Genomic DNA, 19,804 nt, shown 5'->3' with positions numbered 1-19,804 from the left:
AATGCACACAGAGTCAACATATTTACACATAGCTTTTATTGCAAAAACACACAAAGACATGGCAGGAGTGTGGCTAACTGTTTAGTTATCAAGCATTGTTTCTCCTCTGTTCATTTATCAGCAACTATTTCAAGTGGAGAAAAATGGGGGTAGTAATCCTTTAAGACAATAATCATAAATGTTATTGGAAAGTCAGATTCTTCACTAAATAGTTGGTGCTTCTGGGTGTTTGACAGAAAAGTATTAAATGTCACGGTGCTGTCAGGTGTTTGGGCACTTTTTTTTAGTAATCCTGCATTAGTTTGCAATTGTTCAGTTGATAACAGATGCCTTGAGGCTCCTCATTTTTTCTTCTCTTCGTCCTTTTTGCCATCCGGCTTGTTTCCCGTCTGAGAAGCCAAGGATCCCATGGCATTGCGGATGGCCTCATTGTTCGGGTCAACCCCAGGCAGGTTTTCCAGGACACTCTGAAGGAACTCTGGGTCTTGCATCACATCATAATCATCTTCTTCCTGATAAGTTGTCAGTGGAGATACAATGAGTCATGACAGATTTGTTTTTGATTTGAAGTCAGATAGGTACTTGTTTGCCCAATAAAAGATTAGAGTTTCTCTTTTAAAGGTTTGCTTTGATGGTATCCTCTATATTTAGATACAAGGGCACCAAGAAAAATTTATTACAAAATAAAACTTTAATTTTATTTTTGCAACTCATTAACCCCAAGCAGATTTTTTTATGAGCCAAAAACACTTAAAATGTACAAAATAAAAACTGTAGGCTAATGTATTTGAGTTATTAATAACACCTTGAAATCTCAATGTTAATATTTTCATCCCACCTCGACCTATCCTATCATATTTTAAGAACGATTCAGCAGTTTCCAATCCAACATTGTTAACCTCTCATTAAACATTTTATGTCAAGCCCTTCATCTCTTTTTACAATTCTATTAAATTATCTTCTATTAAAGTTACTTGAGGGCCAACTGACCTCCTTTGACTTGGATATGATCAAACTTGTTTTTCCTGACTCACCTTGGCTGAATCTGCAGTATCCATGGGGGCTCCTGTGTCCATTTCGCCATACTCTGTTCACACAACACATGAGGAAATGAAGTTATTATAGCAACAGAAGTTCTAAATTCTTAAAACAGTGTCACGCTTAAGTTTATAGAGCAGTCAAATGAATTTTACCTCCTCCAGCAAGAGACATCTGCATCGCGTAAGCTATCTGCTCCTCCTCTGTCATACTGCTGAAGTCAGGGAGCACTGCTGCACCACTCTCAGGCTGAGATACTGACATCTTCAACAAGGCCTCCTCTGATTCTGTGAAAAAAATAAAGTCAAGTTACCAAATGTACTGACATGTGTCATCCTAAACGTATCATCACTGCTGTTTCATCAGTAATAGCAGCGTCTTATGACTCCTCCATTTACCATCAGCACTTGGTGTTGGCATGCCTGCTTCAGCTGCAGAAGCAGCAGCAGCTCTGCGGGCCTCTTCTTCCTGCCTCTGTCGCTGCTCCTCCATTGACACACGCAGGGCCTAAAGAAACACAAAGGTTTATCAAGTATTTGTGCTGTAAAGTAACAATAGTCATGCTGGTGACTATATAATGTTTGCTTACCAGGGCCAGCTCTGGATCAGCACTGGGATCCACACCAAACTCAAAGTCGCTCGCACCAAGACCCATCATAGAGCCTCCTTCGCCGGCCAGGATGGGAGAAGACAGCAGTGCATCAGCCAGACTTGGACCAGGAGGTACTGTGACCAGGTGGGAGCCGGTCCCCTCTTTTCCATTTAGAGTATTTATGAAAGCAGTCAGCTTTTCTGTGTTCACCTCCTAAAAGAAATTGCAAACCAACCACAACTCAAACATCAATTCTCAAAAGGAGACATGGATATCATCTAATATTAATATCTTTGTTCAATTAGGCAAACGGCAAAATGTTGAGAGACACACTTCTCACCTCTTCTCCAAAGTTGATAATGTCCACATTCACTTTCTCTTTTTTCAAACGCTTTGCCAGCTTCACAAGCTGTGGGACAAAAATCAGAAAAAGAGTGAGCAAACACCTGCCCACACTGATACAGAAAGTTGTTTCAAATATCAGACTTGTACATTTCCTGATTTATCTGTTACAGAATTCAAACTCACATCTTTTTCATTGTCTTCTACAGGACTCCCAACAAAAGCAATGATCCTCATCTTGTGGTTCTTTCCTTGTCTGTGTTTCAGAGCCAGCTAAACAGGGAAAAACCACAACAGATTCACACAAACTGTAAAACTACTATATTGTACACAACACTCAAGTTAGTACGTTTAAAGTGAATGTTTCAAGCCAGGAAATCAAATTCCCCTCACATGAGCCACTCTGATGCCTGTGCAGAAGGAAATTTTGCCTTTAGGCTGGACTGCGTGGAGTTTGGACAGGATACGGCCAGAATCTGGTGTCAGCGTGGTCAGGACCTCACAGTTACTGCGTGAAAGGTGATATTGAGAACCATGGTGAGAAAAGAGGATATTCAAACCTTAAAACCTAATCTGTCAAACATAACGATTTGACCTTACTTTGCCATAGTGATGAGGCCCACGTTGTTTTCCGGGTTGCTTCTTGTTTTAGAGTGGCAAACGATGTTGACAGCATCTTGTTGAGCCTGTAGCCTCGTTGGTAAGAAGTCTCCATTTCTCATGTATTCACTGTTGTCCACACTGAGGGTAAAGAATAACGTTACAGCGGCTCTAACAAAGCCTTAGCTGACATTAGCTGCTGATGTCTATCTTTCAGTTATCATCCAAATTAATAAGACCTAGTGATGAGTTTTTGAAGTACAACCTTTCAATCCACATTCAAAACCAGCACTCACTGGTAAAAGCGACCTTCTTCACGAGTAGATTCATGATCAAGGGGTAAACAGCTGACGGTATGACATTAACCAAACATTTACACTGATGCTAACGTTAGCAACCATTTCGGCGTAAGACGATACGATCCAATCTAAAGGCTTGTCAGTCGATTGTTGAAATTAATCGTTAGGAGTAAAATTTATTGCCATGATCGCATATGAAACTGTGTAATATTATTTCATTATCGTCAGAAATCTGGGTTAACTTTAGCTACAATGACTCAGCCCGGATGACACTTCGTTAGCCTGCCAACATTCAACGGTCTGTTTTTACCTATTTAACACTTAATATTTTTCTTAAAGGACAATCCAATTGAATTTGGTCTTCGTATGAACCGCTTTACGGTTGACAGAAACACAAAAACTGGATTTTATTGAGTACTTACCAGACCATAGTACTTTCAAGCCCCATTTTGGAAACTTCTTGTTGCTTTCTGGCGCATTCCAACAAGCTCGCAGACCATTGGACGATGATTGAACAAAGACGAACTTGATTGGCCAGAGCAATTAAACAGTCAGCTCGTGGAAAAAAAGGATATTACAAAATAAAAAGAGAAAAGAAAAAAAGACGACAATTTCCGCCAGTAAAGGAACATTTAATTAAATAAACAAATAAATAAATAAAGGGAGGGTGTTCAAAAAGTATGGAAGCCCATTTCCATCGTTATATACAAGTAAAAGAAAAGTTTGAAAAAATGAATTAGTATGTCACAAATCTTTTTTCCCTTTTCTGTGACGTACAAAATTCTTCAGTGTATTTTAGGTGGTTATAAAATAGTCAATTCAACTCTGCTACTACAGACTAAAATTAGAGGATCTTAGCATGATTAACTACAATTTTGCCTTAGAACTGCTATATCTATTAAACATATATTGATACAGAACATATTTACAAATAATTCTGATATAAATGCAAAAATTATATAATAAGAGGGATTTTATAAACCAGTCATGTTTATTGATGTACAATATTGCAAGAAGGAAATACACCAGGAAATACAAAAGAGTACCTCATAATTTACAGTGAAAATGCCCAACAGTTCATGATATAATATTGTCGTACAGTATTCATTGCAAGTTATGTTGCCAAACCAACTCTGTTAGAGACAATCATACATACAATGCAATGTAAACAAAAGCAACATGCCTTTTTATTTCATATATAGGCAAAAGTGTACAGAAAACAGAGGAGACAAAAATAAAATACATCTTCAGTGAAAAGGCATTCTCGTGATTCTTGTATACAAGTGTGCACACATTAATAGTCTATTATTCAAAGGCAAGTGAAGACATATTAAAGTCAGAGAAATACACAGGATGATTTAACAGTTTTGATAACAAAACAGGTTGTGGACACAGGTTTGTTGCACCAGAGCAAGGCACATGGAAATCAATCATCACAAAAACAAACACACAGGAAACCAAGAAATTTCAGACACACAGGTATAAATACTATAATACATACAACTATTTACATGTTGGGTTCATGGGCTGTGTGTGTAACTGCTCTGAGGGTGAACAATTAGAAAACTTACGATTTCAATATTAAGGCATTTTGATATAGCAGCCAATACAATAAAACAATAACCTTCCCATACCACAAGTAATATTTATGACAATGCCAAAAAGAGTTAACAAAGTGGTCTTTTTTACATAGTGAAAAAAATTCCAAATTCTTATGCCAGGCTGTTGTACTTCTTTTGCATACTCAACCACAGCTATAAAATCTGAGTTTAAATACCCTACACGCTTTTTGAGCGCCAAAGCAAGCTAGAACTGAACAGCCATGTTTTCTAATCAGAGGTTAAGACAGGTATGCCTTTTTTTTTTTGCTGTTACACACCTAGCAGCCATCACCACTTTATGCAAGTCAGAGGGGGGCATAGCTGAGGCCAGTCTCAAAACTTCCTCTTGCATTATCAGCTTAACTGACATCCCCTAATATTTTTTTCTGTTTTTACATTTTCAAAAATAAAAGTTATATTAACATCAGGATTAATACAACTATTTCATATCATAATTAGTGAGTTATGAAAAAGAAGGAGAATGAAACTTAATAGCATCATCATTAAGAAGCCTTCTACGATAAATCAATTTCACAGGCAGGCTCTGATATGTGATCGGGTGAAAGTAGATAATATTCTCTCAATCTAGATTATATAATTTTTAATATGTTGCTTTTTCACCTCTAGCAGCAGATTACAACAAATAGTGGCAGAGTTTTAAAGGACCGAAAGAAAATGCAGTATCAGCTCTTTTTTTTTTAATATTTAGCAGCAGAGTCAAACCTCCTTTTAAACTACTAATTTTCTTTTTCCCCATTTACTCCTTTGGAAAAGTAAAACCTGCTGATGTTGGAAGCTTTTGCTCCCCCCAAAAATTGGGTCCTTCCATTCAGCAACATATTTATAGTGTATGCTTATTTCAACATAATTCACATCCTACATCTAACCCAACTAAAACACAGGGCCAACTGTCTGGTGCTGGTTCTTAACAGCAATCAAGTTGGATCAGGTGATTTAAATCACTCTGTCCTCTGGTCTGGACTGCTGCTGCTTCTTTTTCATCTGAATAAATCAAGGTTTATTTGTCAGGGGCAGGCAATTTGAAGAGCGATCGAAAGCTTTGCACTATTAAAAACAGTTTTACAGCCATCGTCTTAGAATGCAGTCATTAACTTTATCACACACTGAATGGAAAACAACGTGATTGTACCATGTTTGTGACAATATCATGCTAAGCTCCTCACTAATTAAAACGGTTGTGTATTGTTTAATAGTAAAGTGGCAGGGAAGAATAATCCCCCTAAGACTCAATCTGTGAGGGTTTGCTTTAAGGCATAGGTTTCAAAAACTCAGCAGGATTTCTTACTCCTTCAAACGCTGAGGAAAACAACGTTTGATGAAGACTCAATCGTCTCTAACAAAAGCATCCTGGTGGCCTCAGTATCAGTGCCCTTTATATTCGATCTTTGACAGACTAGTGTGAAATAAGACGGTGTGTAAGATTAAAAATAATTTTTGGACCCAAACATGGAAGGAAACAGATTCACAGTCTTGTTAGGTCCAAATATTTAAAAAGTGAATAGAACGTGAGGATCAAGGCTTTTTCCAGCATAATTTCTATTCCAAGTAAGTTCGACAGTGTCTTTAATGAGTATGGTTATTTATTTATAAAAATATATCATTTAATTTAACCCTATGTCCTCAATCATAAGTTAAACAGTTTGGTGTCACAGAGTGTTAAAGAAAAAGCAGAAACACTTTGTGGTTAGTATGAGGACAGAACCTCACCACGTTGAGCAAATCATGGAGAGCGTGCTACAGCAATTTCATACTCGGAATACAGGAATTGATGCCATAAATGTGTTAATACCTGTTAAACAATGATGCTTAAGACAGGTTCACACACTGTGCTCATCAGAGGGAATAAAAATCTTTGGTTGTGCATCCATGTATACCTCTGATTTGAAGAATAGTGTTCAATAACAAAACAGCATCAATGTACCTATAATTACTAGTGTCAGAACACAGCCACACTCTGACAAGCTCACACCAGGTTCAGATTTGGAAATCAAAGTGCAAAAACAACAAAAAGAACATCCCACTTGGTCATGCAGCTACGCTGATATTCAATCCTGGTACCTGGAGTCATACTAAGGTGGGGTTGTAACATTTGATCCATGCTCGAAATGTTCTCCAAGTCTGATTCCACTTGCTTGGGTTCACTATTCTTTATCACATCTAAACCTGTGAAGAAAAAAAGGCAAGTCAGTGAGAAATATATCTCACATATATACAAAATGTCTCACAAAAACTTGAGGATGAAAATCTTAAACTTACAGAACATTTGCCTGCAGTAGGAACAATGTCGCTGAGTGAGATCACGTCCACAGAGCCGAGGCTGTCCTCAAGAGTCTCAACCTGAGAGCTGCACACAAGAAGAAAAGTCAAATCATCAATCACATTCAAAGTGGTTATGTTGTGGATCTCACATACAGAATCATAAAATATCTTTATTAATGTGCCGTATTGACCCTGATTTTGTGGCTACCAAGGTTTCTCATTGTAATGGTTCCCTCTCTTCTGCTGTCCAGTCTAAACTTAGGAATCTTGGTGTTATATTTGATCAGTCCATGTCCTTCTATCACCACATACAACAGTTGTCCCGGTCATGTTTCTTTCATTTATGAAACATTTCTAAACTCAGGTCTGTTGTATTTCATTCTGAACTAGAAATGATTATTCACGCCTTTGTTTCATTCCAGCAGGACTATTGTCATTCACTTTTCACTGGCCTCAGTAAATCCTCCCTCCACCATCTTCAACTAGTCCAGAATGTTGCTGCAAGGCTCCTGACCAAGTCTAGCTGGACAACTTATATCACACCAGTTTTAGCCCCCCTCAGGTCCTCTGACCAGGGCTCGCTGGTTGTCCTCCGAACCCGTCTTAAGACTAAAAGAGACCGTGCCTTTGGAGTGGTAGCTCCTACTTTGTGAAACTGTCTCTTACTCTTAATATTTGTTCAGCTGTCTCTGTTGTCATTTTTAAAAAACTTTTAAATATCCATTTATTCATGCAGGCCTTTGACTCTCCCTGCACAAATTGTTTGATTTTTTCAGTGTTTGTGGTCGTTGCTGTTTGACTACATTTTTATTTTTTGTGTGTGTGTTGTTATGATCTTATTTGATATTTTATATTTTCTGTGAAGCACCTTGTGACTCCGTTCTATGAAAGGTGCTATACTAAATAAAATTTACTTACTTAAATTTACTTACATTAAATCTGCGATTATGTCCAGAGTTTAAGACTTTGCAAAGATCAAATTAACTTCAACAGGCGTACACTTCTGCTTTCCTCCCTCTTACCTCTTGGGGGTGCTGTGCTCCTGTGCTTTGCTCAGCATGTTGTGCAGATCTACTCCTCCTGACCTGCTGCTGTCCTGAGACCGAGGTGAAGGCTGACTCGTGGGAGCAAATTCAGAGTTCCCCAGGGAGGAGGAGAAGGAGACTGTGGTTTCAGACGCGCTGCTAACACCTTCGCTTGGCAACGAGGTGCTTGGGAGGAGGTCAGGACGACCTGACTGCATGCCTGTGCGGGAAGGGAGGAAACACTTTCAATACTGTGCTGCGAAAGAGGCACATCACATGCTGGTACATGCAGGAGGACTTAATCTCTAACAGTATCAGTACACAAGACTTGTTTTCAGCACTCAAGTTGAAAAATGCTGTTTCCAGATCTTACCGCTGTCTACTTCAACGTCCTCTCTGGTGTCCGTGCTGATTTGATGTTGGAGGAGAGTGTGTTGGCTGTTTGTGCTTGTTTGGGTGGACAGAGGAGGCCCAGAGCCAGCTGTCTTTCTTAAGGGATGTGTAACTGCACGCCGCTTCTTAGACGGGGAATTCTTAACTAGAAACAAGAGAAATAGTGTTAATAAAAAAGCTGGAAGTGCGTTCAACATTTGTGCTCAAATTCAGCCTCACCACAGAGCACTAACTTCGATACTCTGCTGGATTTGATCTGTTGTGACTTGTGCAATTAAATTTCATGCACCAGGCTGCGGATGGTTGCAAAACAAACCCAGACAACTCTGTGTTCATTTGGCATTAGAGCTGTTGTTATAATGTAATGTTTGTTACTTAATCTTGTTGGAAAAGAGGCATTGGAGTGAGACTGACACATCATGAACAGTTCCCACAGTCAGAGAAGACATAATATTTACATTGTTTTGCTGGAAGAGGAGAACTGATCCAAAACTCTGAGAAACTGCAGCAACAGCTGCATTTCAGCTTTTTCAGAGTCCAAACGTAATCTTTTAAAAAAGTCATTTATTATTCATCTAATATAGCCTAAATTTACATAATTCACATGTTAGTGAGAGGATTGTACATAAAAATCACTGTTTTCATTTGGATATTCGTGGTGATAGATATCTTTTCCAGAGGGTTCTTTACAACATAAAAAGAGTAATTATCTGACTGTGGTATGATAGTTAAGTGGCTGTATTCATGCTTATAATTCAGGGCATTGAAGAGAACAAAAAGCTTTTGGTGAACTGCATGTCTAAATGCAAACAGGCATTTTCTTCACCTTGACTTTATCCACATATTTTTCCTGCCGGGCTCTGAGTGAAAGGTCAGGAAGAAGTCAGATGACATGAATGTTTGGGAAAATTCACGTTGTTGCCCAGAGAAGAGAGGGTGATGACATTTCTACCATGTGACTGCAGCAAATCAACTAGGATCTTCACGCACGTAGCGATGCTGTTTTGTTTAGTTTCCTGCTCTCCGGCATGCTCTGACTTTCCACCATGAATACATTTAAATACAAGTAGCACTGATCTTAACGACTCTCCAAAGAGTCCCCAAATTGTGCCAGTGCCATGACAAGTAGGGCTCAAAAAGGCAATGAAAGTAGTTCATGGGTTTGGCTGTGGCTCGTCTCCAAGTGTCTCAGGCAAGCCCGGCCAGGAAAATGCCAAAAATGTGTTCACCACACCCCGATATACCAGTGATCTGTGTTTCAGCGCCTTAATGTGTTCACGCTTCTGCACGAATACAACAACTAAACACTCACGTGAGAGCTTCCTGAACACCGTGTTGCACATGAACTTCAGGAATCGCTCGGCATAGAAACTTGGTCTGTGTACGGAGACGGTGTCCTGAACAAAAGGAGAGCCAAGGTTGGAGATATCTTTGAATCTTTTATTCAAACACTCACTCAACTGAGGTGAGAGGAGATTGCTTACCCCGTCATGAACAAGAGCTTTCCACGAGTGTTCAAGCCTCTTTACTAATCTGAAAAATGAAAGGAAAACTAGACTGAATAAAGATTAAAGAGACATCCACTTAAAAATGAATCACTGTGGCATTTTTTTTAAAGTCTTGATTCATTTACACAGAGAATTTCATCGATCATGCAGGTGAAGGAAAAAATATTTTTAACAAATACTCAAAAATCAAATTATTTCTCTTGACACTGAGTCACTGAGTGAAAGAGGAAGGTATGAACACACGCAGTGTGAAGTGTTTACCTGTAGGACTGCAGAATGTCAATAATACCGATGTACACCAGCAGCCTCTCGCCTTTTGCGTTCCGTGCTGGGATTCCTCCCGTTCTGTTCAATAAAACATTAACACATGTCTTTTATTTTTTTGCCTTTTCAATCAGAAACTGTTTCGAGGAATCTGTCTCCCAAATGTCACTCACTGGTCCTCTGTTTCTGATGATCCCATGCTCCCCGCCTCCGCCTGGATGGCTTCGATGGCGGTGCTGTACAGAGACTTTTGGCCTTGAGGTTTCCTTTGGTCTGCAGCCGCTGCCACCGCCTCCTTGCTGACCTGCTCTTGACACGCCTGGTCTACGTTGTGGATTCCCAACAGAAGACTGTAATCCATGATCTTGAAACTTTGCAACAGCTGAAAGAGAATTCGGGAAAAGCAGGTCAGAGAAAACAAATTTCAACAAAAATAAATTCAAAGATGTGTTTCTACTGTCTTACCAGACAGTCTCTCTGGATGGTCTTGCAAACAGCACTGTACTTGTCCCCCTCCATTAACAGCCCATCTTGCATGTCCTGCATGAAATCCAAGTCCTTGTACGTGGGCACGGCCTTTTCTCTTTCTTTCGCTGAGGCCCGTCGCTTGTAGGTGGAGCCTTTTAGATCATACTTAAGGTGCATTCGTACAGTACTTGGGAGCAGATTGTTCATGACTACGATACGGATGTTCTTCCCTGCCGCCTGGACGCAGTAAAGTCCGTAAAACTTGGGTAATAAGGTCCGCTTGTTCTGGTTCAGATTCTGGAAGCAAGAGGAGAGAAAGGAGGAAAAATTACCCAGGAAGTGAGGATGTAAAAACAGAGTAATGATGACAATGATGATGCCTCACCCATAAGTAACCCATCCTTTATTACCTCTGCCAAGGAGGTTATGTTTTTTGGGAGAGTTTGTCTTTTTTTCTGTAAGCAACATAACTCAAAAACTAACGAACGGATCTTGATGTAATTTTCAGGAAATGTTCAAAATGGAATAAAGAAGAAGTGATTGGCGGTGATCTAGATCATCATCTGGATCCAGGATTTTTTTAAAGGATTCTTTATCATTGTGAGATAGGGCCATTTTTACCATATGTGTATATAACTCCACGATAAATGGTCGGATTGCTTTGCAAAACAATACAAGGCAAGATTACCATATTTTCTGATAGATGTAAAAGTACGATCCAGATCCTGACAATATTCTGGATATTAAGATCTGGAATATGAAATACGTACCGGGTCATCATAATTTTCAACACTGTCAGGTAACAAATTATCGTACAAACCTGCAACTAACACCAAATTGTAGCAGACAGTCTGCTGAAAGGGAGTATAACATTAAAGTAGGACTAAAGTGTTGCGTGACAATCACAATATGCTTGGCGTAGGTCTGCGCACTCTGGGTGTTTTGCTAGTTAAATTTTTTTTTTTTTTAATCCAAATCATTCAGAAAACACAGATCTGCAGAGATAAAAGCTTTGAAAATGTCTTATTTGCAGCACAAGCATCAAATCTTGATGGAAAAAGGATACTTCAAAGTTAGACGATTAGGCATCTTTTTAAATCATGATAAACATTGTTTATTGGTATATTGATCTGGGATTTTGGTTGTACTCAAAGTAAGTCTCAAAGTTCTAATTTATGCCACTTTCAATCAACCTGAGGCAAACACAAGGTACCAACATGCAATCTTTTTCTTACTTCAAAAGTCTCAAGTCTAACACACTCTGATTAATTCCACACGCAACAAACAAAAGTATAAAATGTCTAAGTTTTATAGAATTTTCCTCTAAGAAAAAGGCAGGACACAGGCTGGTGAGAGTTAAGACAACTAATAAATCTCCTGTTGGCCAATCATTTCACCACTGGTATCACCGGACTTTGATTTTGATAATAAACAGACGGCTAATGATCAGAAGTCAGTGCGTGGTGTAACTCAATAAAGATGTCACATGTTTTCTGTTGATACAATCTCCTCCCTTCAGGCTCCTCATAAATCTTACCATGAAGTATCCAGGGAGCAGTTTCTGCAGAAATTCAGCCTCTTTGTGCTGCACCGTCTTAATGATGTACTCATCATCACTGGAGAGGTAGAAGAGAGATCCACTGGCTCCTGAGTTTGACAGCTCGATCAGCGACTCATGACACAGAGAGTACTGAAACCAGGAGACAGCACAGTGGTTTGGTATGTGATAAGAAACAAGTAAACAACAAAGATAAGAGAGTTTAAAAGTCACAGCTCCACCTCAAGAGTGTCAACACTTTCCAAGTTTCACTCTTTGCAGTTCCTTATTCACAATTATGTTCTCATATTTCACAGCCCTTCCTCTTTTCCTCATTGTTTTACTTTTCTTCTCATTTCCAGAGCAGTGAAGATACTGAGTGAGTAAGATTACCATGTAGTCATCAGGCCGGATGCCAAACATCTCCCTGAAGTAGCGGAAGGCGATTGGGGCGTACGTCTTGAACCTGAAGTCTCCATAGTGATGAGCTGGTGTCAAGTTACTCCCTTCACTGGAAATTCAAACCAGAGAGAAGAAGGATTACTGACAGTAAATAAAAAACAAGAGGTTCTGTGTTTTTAAAGCAGTGCAGTCGAAATATCCTGGAACAGGAAATAAAGCATAGGTTTAATTATCTCAGCAGCACATCCCTCCTTCATTATTCAAAAAGACTCGCCTGGGGAAGAAGATGCTTTCCACTACTTCAAAGTCCTGCAGCAGCACGTCTCGCTCAGGTTTCTGGCTCAGGCTGCCAACGGTGTGCGTGATGCCTAGCTGGATCGCACCTTTCAGGGCAGACGATGTTGTCTGGAAGAGAAAGTATCAAATGTAGTCTGTCTGTGGTCAACAACACACTAAACTTCAGCGTTGGCCTGGGTGGAAATTTCTGCAGAAAATCAGCTGAAATTGAACTTCTGTGAATTTTTGCACATTTTTTGAACGACAATGCAAATACGAAAAACTTTGGAGCAAAGAGGATTTACGATGACGCAGAGAGCACTCTACAGAGTTTAGTTAAGTTTTTAATCTTGGTTGTTCTGCATCCACAAAAACACAAATCCTGCAAGTCTTTTGATAATCTATTTTTTTTTTTTACATTTCCACTCTCAATATGCTGATGGACTTTTTCCACTGAACCCTGACATGGTGGAAAATTGGTGGCTGAGTTTGTGTGTATGTGTGTGTTTATACTGTTCAGAGAAGCAGAGGCATGAAGCAAAAAAACACAGGGCAGTTTCCTCCTTCCAGCTCAGAGGATTTACAGTAATGCCCGTTACACCTCTGGTTCTTCCTCTGATACCATCACACCTCTGTGAACTTTATGTCACCAGTCAGGCCAACCAAGGGCACAAAAGACCTGCCTCGCTGGTGATCTAAGAAAGGGCAAAATATCCTCACAAATTGGCTACCAGTAAATATTTTGGTTTTGGACTGATTGTCAAACTGAGTGTTGCTTGAGATTTTTTTCTCGTCTGCCTCCCTCTTCCAAAATAATATGCAAAAAACAGACCTAAAATAATAATAAGTAACAGCTCTAAGTAAGTTATGGTAACTGCATCCACATCAATAGCTGATCTCCCACCTTCTTGTACGTCGTTTCCCCTGTTGGATCTATTCCACGATGACCGATGGTCTTTTTCATATTTGGAGACATCATCACGGTCGGACTCTGTCAGTACAAACACAGTGGAAACACATTTTAGGAAGTTGAAAGAGCCATCCTGGGTGTGAAGCAATATGTGATTTGCTGACATTTCAAAGAGGAAGGAATAGAGGATGTGTCCACTAAGTTCTCATGTATTCCTGACTTGTGTTTCGTAACATGACAAATTTTGAATTCACATTTCCGTGAGAAAAAAAAAAGACTTTTTTTTTCTTACCTCAGGAGCAGCATTTTTCCTAACCCCGCTCGATTCTGTTGAGAGAGAGAAACAGGAAACAAGAGTTAACAGAAAGGATACAGAAAAATGAACAGGTATGAGTTATGTACTGGATGCATTAATATCAGACAACACAGCTTGAAGCAGCTTCTACCACTCCCTAAAACACAGAGTGCAGCTCGACTTTGAAACAAGCATGCAGACGCACCTCGTTCATTACCTCTGAAAGAAGACAGTCTCCTCCAGAACTGCCTCTGCAGGTCTTTGTGGGTAGTGGGAGGAATTAGATAAGTATGCTATTACTGTTTATATGAGTTCATACAGAGCCAGCGTATGATCTGATCTTTACTACAGAAATACATGTTGACAAAATAAATAGTTCAAGGAATGCGCTCTGTGATTCTGTTTGCTCCTAAAACAAATGTGAAAGAGCTGAATGGAAATCAAAGAATTATAAAAAATGGAGAGCAGAGATTAAAAATGAAACAGAAATTATACTAAAGAATAAAATCAACTACACTTAAAAGGGCAGAAGTGTGAACAGTTAGGAAAATAGTGAAAAGCCAAGCTGAGTGAGGGAGTAGCTCTGATGTCATGTTGATGTCATCTCTTTGAACCACAGTGTCAAAACAAAAAAGTTTATCTTTCACATTAGAGGTAAGACTCTTGAACACACCAAACTACTATGATCTAGGACAGTATGAACATATTTTATTTATTGCATTTTAGGAAATAAAAATATTTTGTACTTGACCCAAGAAGTGGGTCTCTTGGATAAATCGAAAATCAACAACTTTACCGACTTGAAATAAAAATAATTGTTGTCCTATATATACATATATAAAACTAAAAGACACATTTTTGCTGCATTCTTTTGCCTAACCCAAGTTAAAAGGGAAAATTTGACAATATTATTACAGAAATTACACTAAAACTGAGTTACTGTTTCTCTAAAAAATTAACAAAAACTGTCAAAATGTATCAGAGAAACTTAGTGTATACAAACAGTAAATATAAAACGGAATACTATTTTATTTGCATGTATGTGTCAATGGAGAGAATAAACAAAGAGTCCTCCATAAGCTAAGACCTGCTGAGACATGGCTCACCTTAGGTTCAATAACCAGAGAAAATTTGTATATCTTTATCTAGTGACTGAAAAATTTGTGCCAAAAATGTGTCCCTCAAAGACAATACTGGTGGGAAATAATAATAATAGAGTACTTACGACCAGGCTGGCCCTGCAGCCCTGGAGGCTCCTCTGCAGCTGTGGCCATTCAGACTCAGACTTTTTTTTTAAAGGTGGAGAAACTCAGACCCTGAATTCAGCCCTGGACATCAAACGGTGTCAGCTCTACGAGTAAACATCAAGTCACCGTGGATCTGTGTAGACAAGAGGTATTTAGAGGCAGTATCTCAAAACGTTCAGCAAGAAGTGCAGATGACTTCATGCTCCAAATATTGACAGCAGCCACGTTGACGGGCTCTTCTGTCCAGAAAACAAACAGGAATAAAGGACTGGTAGCATTTTTAACAAGCAGATTTCTCTCTGGAGACCTATGTAACTTTGGTAAACTTCGGTTGTTGTTAATAACAGTTCATGGTTAAACAGGAGAGCCAGATCAGTTGCCGACATGTATGGGCTGCGACCATTCACTGCATCAAGGCGAGAATGCTAACTAGCTGCTAACTGATTCAACTTTTCTAATTTTAACTGAGTCAAAAACAAACAAAAACTCTCGTAAATGAATCAAAAACTCACATGATATCTTTGTGAATTAGTTCCTGTCCTTCCCAGAGCGATAAAAATAAACTTTTCCCCTTCCACAGGCTCTGTTTTCACTAAAGTAATGAACAAGGAAGCAGTGCGGAAGCAGCAGTTTGTGTTCTGCTCCGCAAAGTAAGAGAAAACAGAACTTCCGGTAAATGTCTTTTCAGAATAAAATCTGTCTGACAACACTGAAATTACGCTGGATTTTTAAAACCTTTGATATGAATACCAGCTTTTAATTATAGTAAAGAAAATTATAAATTAAAACAAAAATAATAAAGATTTATTACCAATTTTAATTAAAAATGAACTTAATTTGTTAATTAATTTATATTCACAAAAGTCAACAGACACCTGAAAGTATTCACAGATTATACAGTCTACAGTAATAATGACAGAGCATTATAGTCTGGGGCTTATGTCCTTGAATGCTCTTCCACTACAAGAACATGAAGTAAATGTAACATGTTTAAACAAAACAGGTAGGTTTTCTGATAGTGGTGGTTGAATTCTGACAAATAGTCATGGGCCCTTCATTATTTCTTTTATTTTTATTTTATGTAGCTATTAATTAAATTTGCACAAAGGTTTACAAAATTAAGGACGTAGAGTATAACTAGTGACGGGTAAAAAAAAAAAAAAAGATTAAAAAAAATAGGTTTATGGGTAAAATAGTTCTGTCAATTTACATATTATAACAGACAACAGCAACAACAAAGCTTTATGTTTTCTTCATTATGGGATGATATCAAGAGTAATGACTGACTTTATGTTGCATATTTCTGTGGTATTAGGATTTCATTATATATTATATATTACATATTATACATAATCATTTGATTGCTCTGATTTAATTACTGCAAGTCCATAGCACACTTATGTTTTCTTTTATTTTGAAGCCGCACAGGAACTGTACTCGTCATATGTTTTTGTTTTCAAAGTTTGGGGCACACAGTTAGTTCAAAGCTACATACATGATGTAATATTTAGGAAATGGCGTTATTGTGAAGGGGAAAAGGGTGATTTGTATCAAACCCAACTGGAACAGAAAGTTTATTCCCAATTACTGATGTGCGAATCTCCCTCCACAGACTAATAAAGCCAACACTGACCTCTGGTGGATATTTAGGTCGTTAGATGTAATCAAGGCTGAGAGACTTGAACTTGTTTAAAATCTTGACATTTTTCTTTATTTGAAGCGATCATTTTAACACCAAAATTATCTTATTTATTTGTTAACAAAAAGCATGGATTCATTTTGCAGTATGTTCTTTATTTCTTAGGAAAATACCATAGAAACAGTGAAATCAACAAAGGTCAAAATTCAGCTGAGTTACAACATTTCATATTTGCAACAAGAAATGTTTTCTAAATCATTTTTGCTTACTGTTATCATTCCATAACAGCTACAGCTTTGTATGATTTCTTCTGTGACCTTTAGCAAGCATTAGCATTGAAGCTGAACCCTGGCTGCGCAGGGACAGCGGGTGCAGTGTACCCTGGTACCGGGCTGTAGTCTGGATTTGGGAGCTCGCTGTCGAAGCAGGTCCAGCGTGCATCTCCTCTGTCTTCACAGCACTCATAGGGGAGTGTCATGGTGGAGTATTCCTCCACACAGAACTGTGACAGGGCCTGTTTCCACTGCAGGAAAAAGATACCATAAATCACCTCATGGATATGGTCAAAACAAGCTAAACCTGTGTTTTCGACAATCTTTCAGAGAAGGTCTTTTAATTATTCGAATGAAAAGGTGAAGTCTTTATTAGCTGCTTTTAGTTGATTGAATACTGTTTTTCACTTGGTTTAATATCTTCAACCGTGAGACATATTAGCTCTAAAGCTAACTGGTTAAGCAGCTGTGTTGTGCACCGTCCCCATTAAGTAACCAAACTCAAATTAAGTAATGTATAAGAGTCTAACACTTAAATTTATTCATGCACGGTGAAATTCATGGGATTTCTTTGTTCCAATTTATATCCCTTTTTATACACCTTGGGGAAAAGGCAAACAAATGAACATCTTTTCAAAGCCACACTGCAAAAACTGAAATCTTATCAAGTGTTTTTGTCTTATTTTCAGTAGAAAATTCCTTTTTAGACTCAATATGAGCCAAATTCACATGACCAATCCAGAAAATGTCTTGTTTTAAGTTATTTAAGGACAAAAATGAGGTCTGAATTGCTTGTAACCAGTAAAAAAATCTGCCAATGGAACAAGAGAAAACTTACTTGTATTAAGACATTGTTCTAGTCTCAAGGAAATTTTCAAACAATTTTTTCTTGTTCCATTGGCAGATTTTTTTACTGGTTACAAGTGATTCAAACCTCATTTTTGTACTCCGATAACTTGAAACAAGACAATTTTCTGGATTGATAAGTTGAAAGTGGCTCATATCAAGTATAATTAGACAATTTTTACTTAAAAAAAGACAAAAACACTTGATAAGATTTCCGTTTTTTGCAGTGCATGACTTCAACCAATCACATTCTCATTTTTTTTTAAAGTTGACTATTTTCCTATTACGATGTTTTGATTGCCAGTCTAAATTGAATTACTGGAAAACTTCTGCAACATAAATATGAAATACGGGAAATGCTTGTTTGTTTCTAGAGTAAGAAATGGTAAGAAAACATTAAAAATGTACATATGTCCTTGTCTAAGCTTTCTTCTGTTTAAAGGTACAGAAAAACTTTAAGCCACACTTTACCCATTTTTCCCCTATTTGAAAACTTTAAAGAAACTAATCATGAGAATGCCATTCACTGTAACCATGGAATAGTCAGTTTTGTGTCTGTTTTGGTGTCTTTCTCTAACACTCACAGCTTGTCGGGTGCAGCAGAGGATCTGGCTGTCCTCCTGCCCAACCTGTCCGCTGCAGCAAAAACTGTACCACGACTCCAGGCGATTGATGGCATTTCCACGGCGGCGGAAGTGACTGGCTCCAGAGCTTGGGAAGAAGCTGGCCGGGTACCTGGGTCGACCCTGACCATGATGGCAGATGGCAGCGAGGTTTAGAGGGGTGGGATAGGCAGGTGGGAAGGGCACATCAGGCTCATTGAGAGAGTTTCTCTGGCACTCTGTGGAGATGGATGATAAAGCACCACAGGAGTCAACATCACTGCAGCTTCTGAAAAACATTAAAAGGGCAGAAAATTATGAGAATCATAAAGACATTACCTCCAACATCTGCACCATGAAGAGTCAGCAGAGCAAGTATCCAAAACCCTGCGAGGCTTCCCATTGAAGTCATGTTTGGACTTTTTGAAAAAGCTGATTTCTCTCCAACAAGTAGATGATGTGTCAGCTCCAGCATCCAGCTTTTATACTCAAGAATAGGCTGTCTGTAGGCGTGGGATGCTTGGAAACAGGGGAGGAAAGTGTGAGGGGAAGAGGTGGGGGGAATGTGTTTGAACTTAAATGTTATCTGCTGACATCTGCAACTCACAAAATATTTCTTTAATTACTTTTCCTTGCCAAGCTTGTTCCAGAAAGTCTGCATGCGGGAAATAAATCAATCAAAACCAATATTTTATGACCTGTCTCTTGTCCAATCAGACATTTTAAAGAAAGCAAGGGTGAAACAGATCACATCAACAATTATAACACTGTGTTATTTATTTTCTATCTATTCCAATTTTCAATTTTTCTATTTAAAGTGAATATATGTTTTGTTTTTGTTTTATTTATGTGTATGTAGGTTATAAGTGTATGAGTGTACATGTATATGTTTATAGATATGTGTGTGTATATACTCTATATCCTTTTTTGAAAAAATTATCATCTATTTTATGTGATGTCTATCAGCAGTTATGCCACAATTGAACTAATTATCAACTGCCTCAGGATCTGGGGAATTAAGGGTGGATGGGTTTAAGGTTTAAGTGTTTTAGTTCATTGTTTTAGCCTTTGTCTAATATGACATTTTTGTCAATGTGTTTTGTTTTGTTTTTTTGTAATATCTTTAGTGGATGCAGATGACCTGAAATATTTCTGGACATACTTCTTTATTTTTGTAGAATCTGCAAAAATTAATAAAAAGGTTTAAAAAATAATAAAATAATAAAAAAAAAACAATCATAACACTGAAAAATCTATAGAGAGTCCCAGGAAGTTGCAACAGTGATGTTGCTTGGACAAAAGCAGGAGAAACCACAGCAGTCTGATTCAGTATTCTTCCGTACACATTCATTTTTTAGAGGTGAAAAA

At 38.3% G+C, this 19,804-nt stretch overlaps 3 protein-coding genes across 8 annotated transcripts; all 3 read right to left on the bottom strand.

Annotated features, from left to right (window-relative positions):
- Positions 1–40: 40 nt before the first annotated feature.
- psmd4a (proteasome 26S subunit ubiquitin receptor, non-ATPase 4a) lies at positions 41–3,394 on the bottom strand. Its single transcript, XM_074686813.1, has 10 exons — positions 3,294–3,394; positions 2,573–2,713; positions 2,366–2,480; positions 2,159–2,245; positions 1,971–2,039; positions 1,628–1,843; positions 1,437–1,545; positions 1,194–1,325; positions 1,035–1,087; positions 41–512 (listed from the first exon to the last, which is right to left on the bottom strand). Exons 1-10 carry the CDS (start codon positions 3,317–3,319, stop codon positions 342–344), a joined length of 1,119 nt encoding a protein of 372 aa, XP_074542914.1. The 5' UTR covers positions 3,320–3,394; the 3' UTR covers positions 41–341.
- A 467-nt stretch (positions 3,395–3,861) lies between these two features.
- Positions 3,862–15,730, bottom strand: LOC141802916 (phosphatidylinositol 4-phosphate 5-kinase type-1 alpha-like). 6 transcript variants are annotated; one of them, XM_074686719.1, is made up of 17 exons: positions 15,590–15,730; positions 15,056–15,210; positions 14,036–14,089; positions 13,828–13,862; positions 13,530–13,616; positions 12,624–12,754; positions 12,341–12,458; positions 11,948–12,100; positions 10,408–10,707; positions 10,116–10,324; positions 9,940–10,023; positions 9,655–9,703; positions 9,483–9,567; positions 8,151–8,315; positions 7,775–7,997; positions 6,750–6,837; positions 3,862–6,656 (listed from the first exon to the last, which is right to left on the bottom strand). In XM_074686719.1, the coding sequence occupies exons 2-17, from the start codon at positions 15,102–15,104 to the stop codon at positions 6,651–6,653; spliced, it is 1,836 nt and encodes a 611-aa protein (XP_074542820.1). In that variant the 5' UTR covers positions 15,105–15,210; positions 15,590–15,730; the 3' UTR covers positions 3,862–6,650. The 6 variants fall into 6 exon arrangements, with proteins under 6 accessions (XP_074542820.1, XP_074542821.1, XP_074542816.1 ...); XM_074686720.1 differs by having other exon boundaries at positions 14,048–14,089; XM_074686715.1 differs by having other exon boundaries at positions 9,483–9,703.
- A 1,097-nt stretch (positions 15,731–16,827) lies between these two features.
- ecm1a (extracellular matrix protein 1a) lies at positions 16,828–19,097 on the bottom strand. The gene is made up of 4 exons (XM_074687277.1): positions 19,073–19,097; positions 18,776–18,955; positions 18,419–18,675; positions 16,828–17,239 (listed from the first exon to the last, which is right to left on the bottom strand). The coding sequence occupies exons 1-4, from the start codon at positions 19,095–19,097 to the stop codon at positions 17,036–17,038; spliced, it is 666 nt and encodes a 221-aa protein (XP_074543378.1). The 3' UTR covers positions 16,828–17,035.
- Positions 19,098–19,804: the final 707 nt, after the last annotated feature.

The sequence above is a fragment of the Halichoeres trimaculatus genome, unplaced genomic scaffold, assembly GCF_033239565.1.
Source record: "Halichoeres trimaculatus isolate MK-OKI-2021-1 unplaced genomic scaffold, fHalTri1.1 fHalTri1_scaffold_14, whole genome shotgun sequence".
Lineage (NCBI taxonomy): Eukaryota > Metazoa > Chordata > Actinopteri > Labriformes > Labridae > Halichoeres > Halichoeres trimaculatus.
The sequence above is the reverse complement of the archived record's forward strand: the minus strand, read 5'-3'. Positions and strand labels throughout refer to the sequence as shown.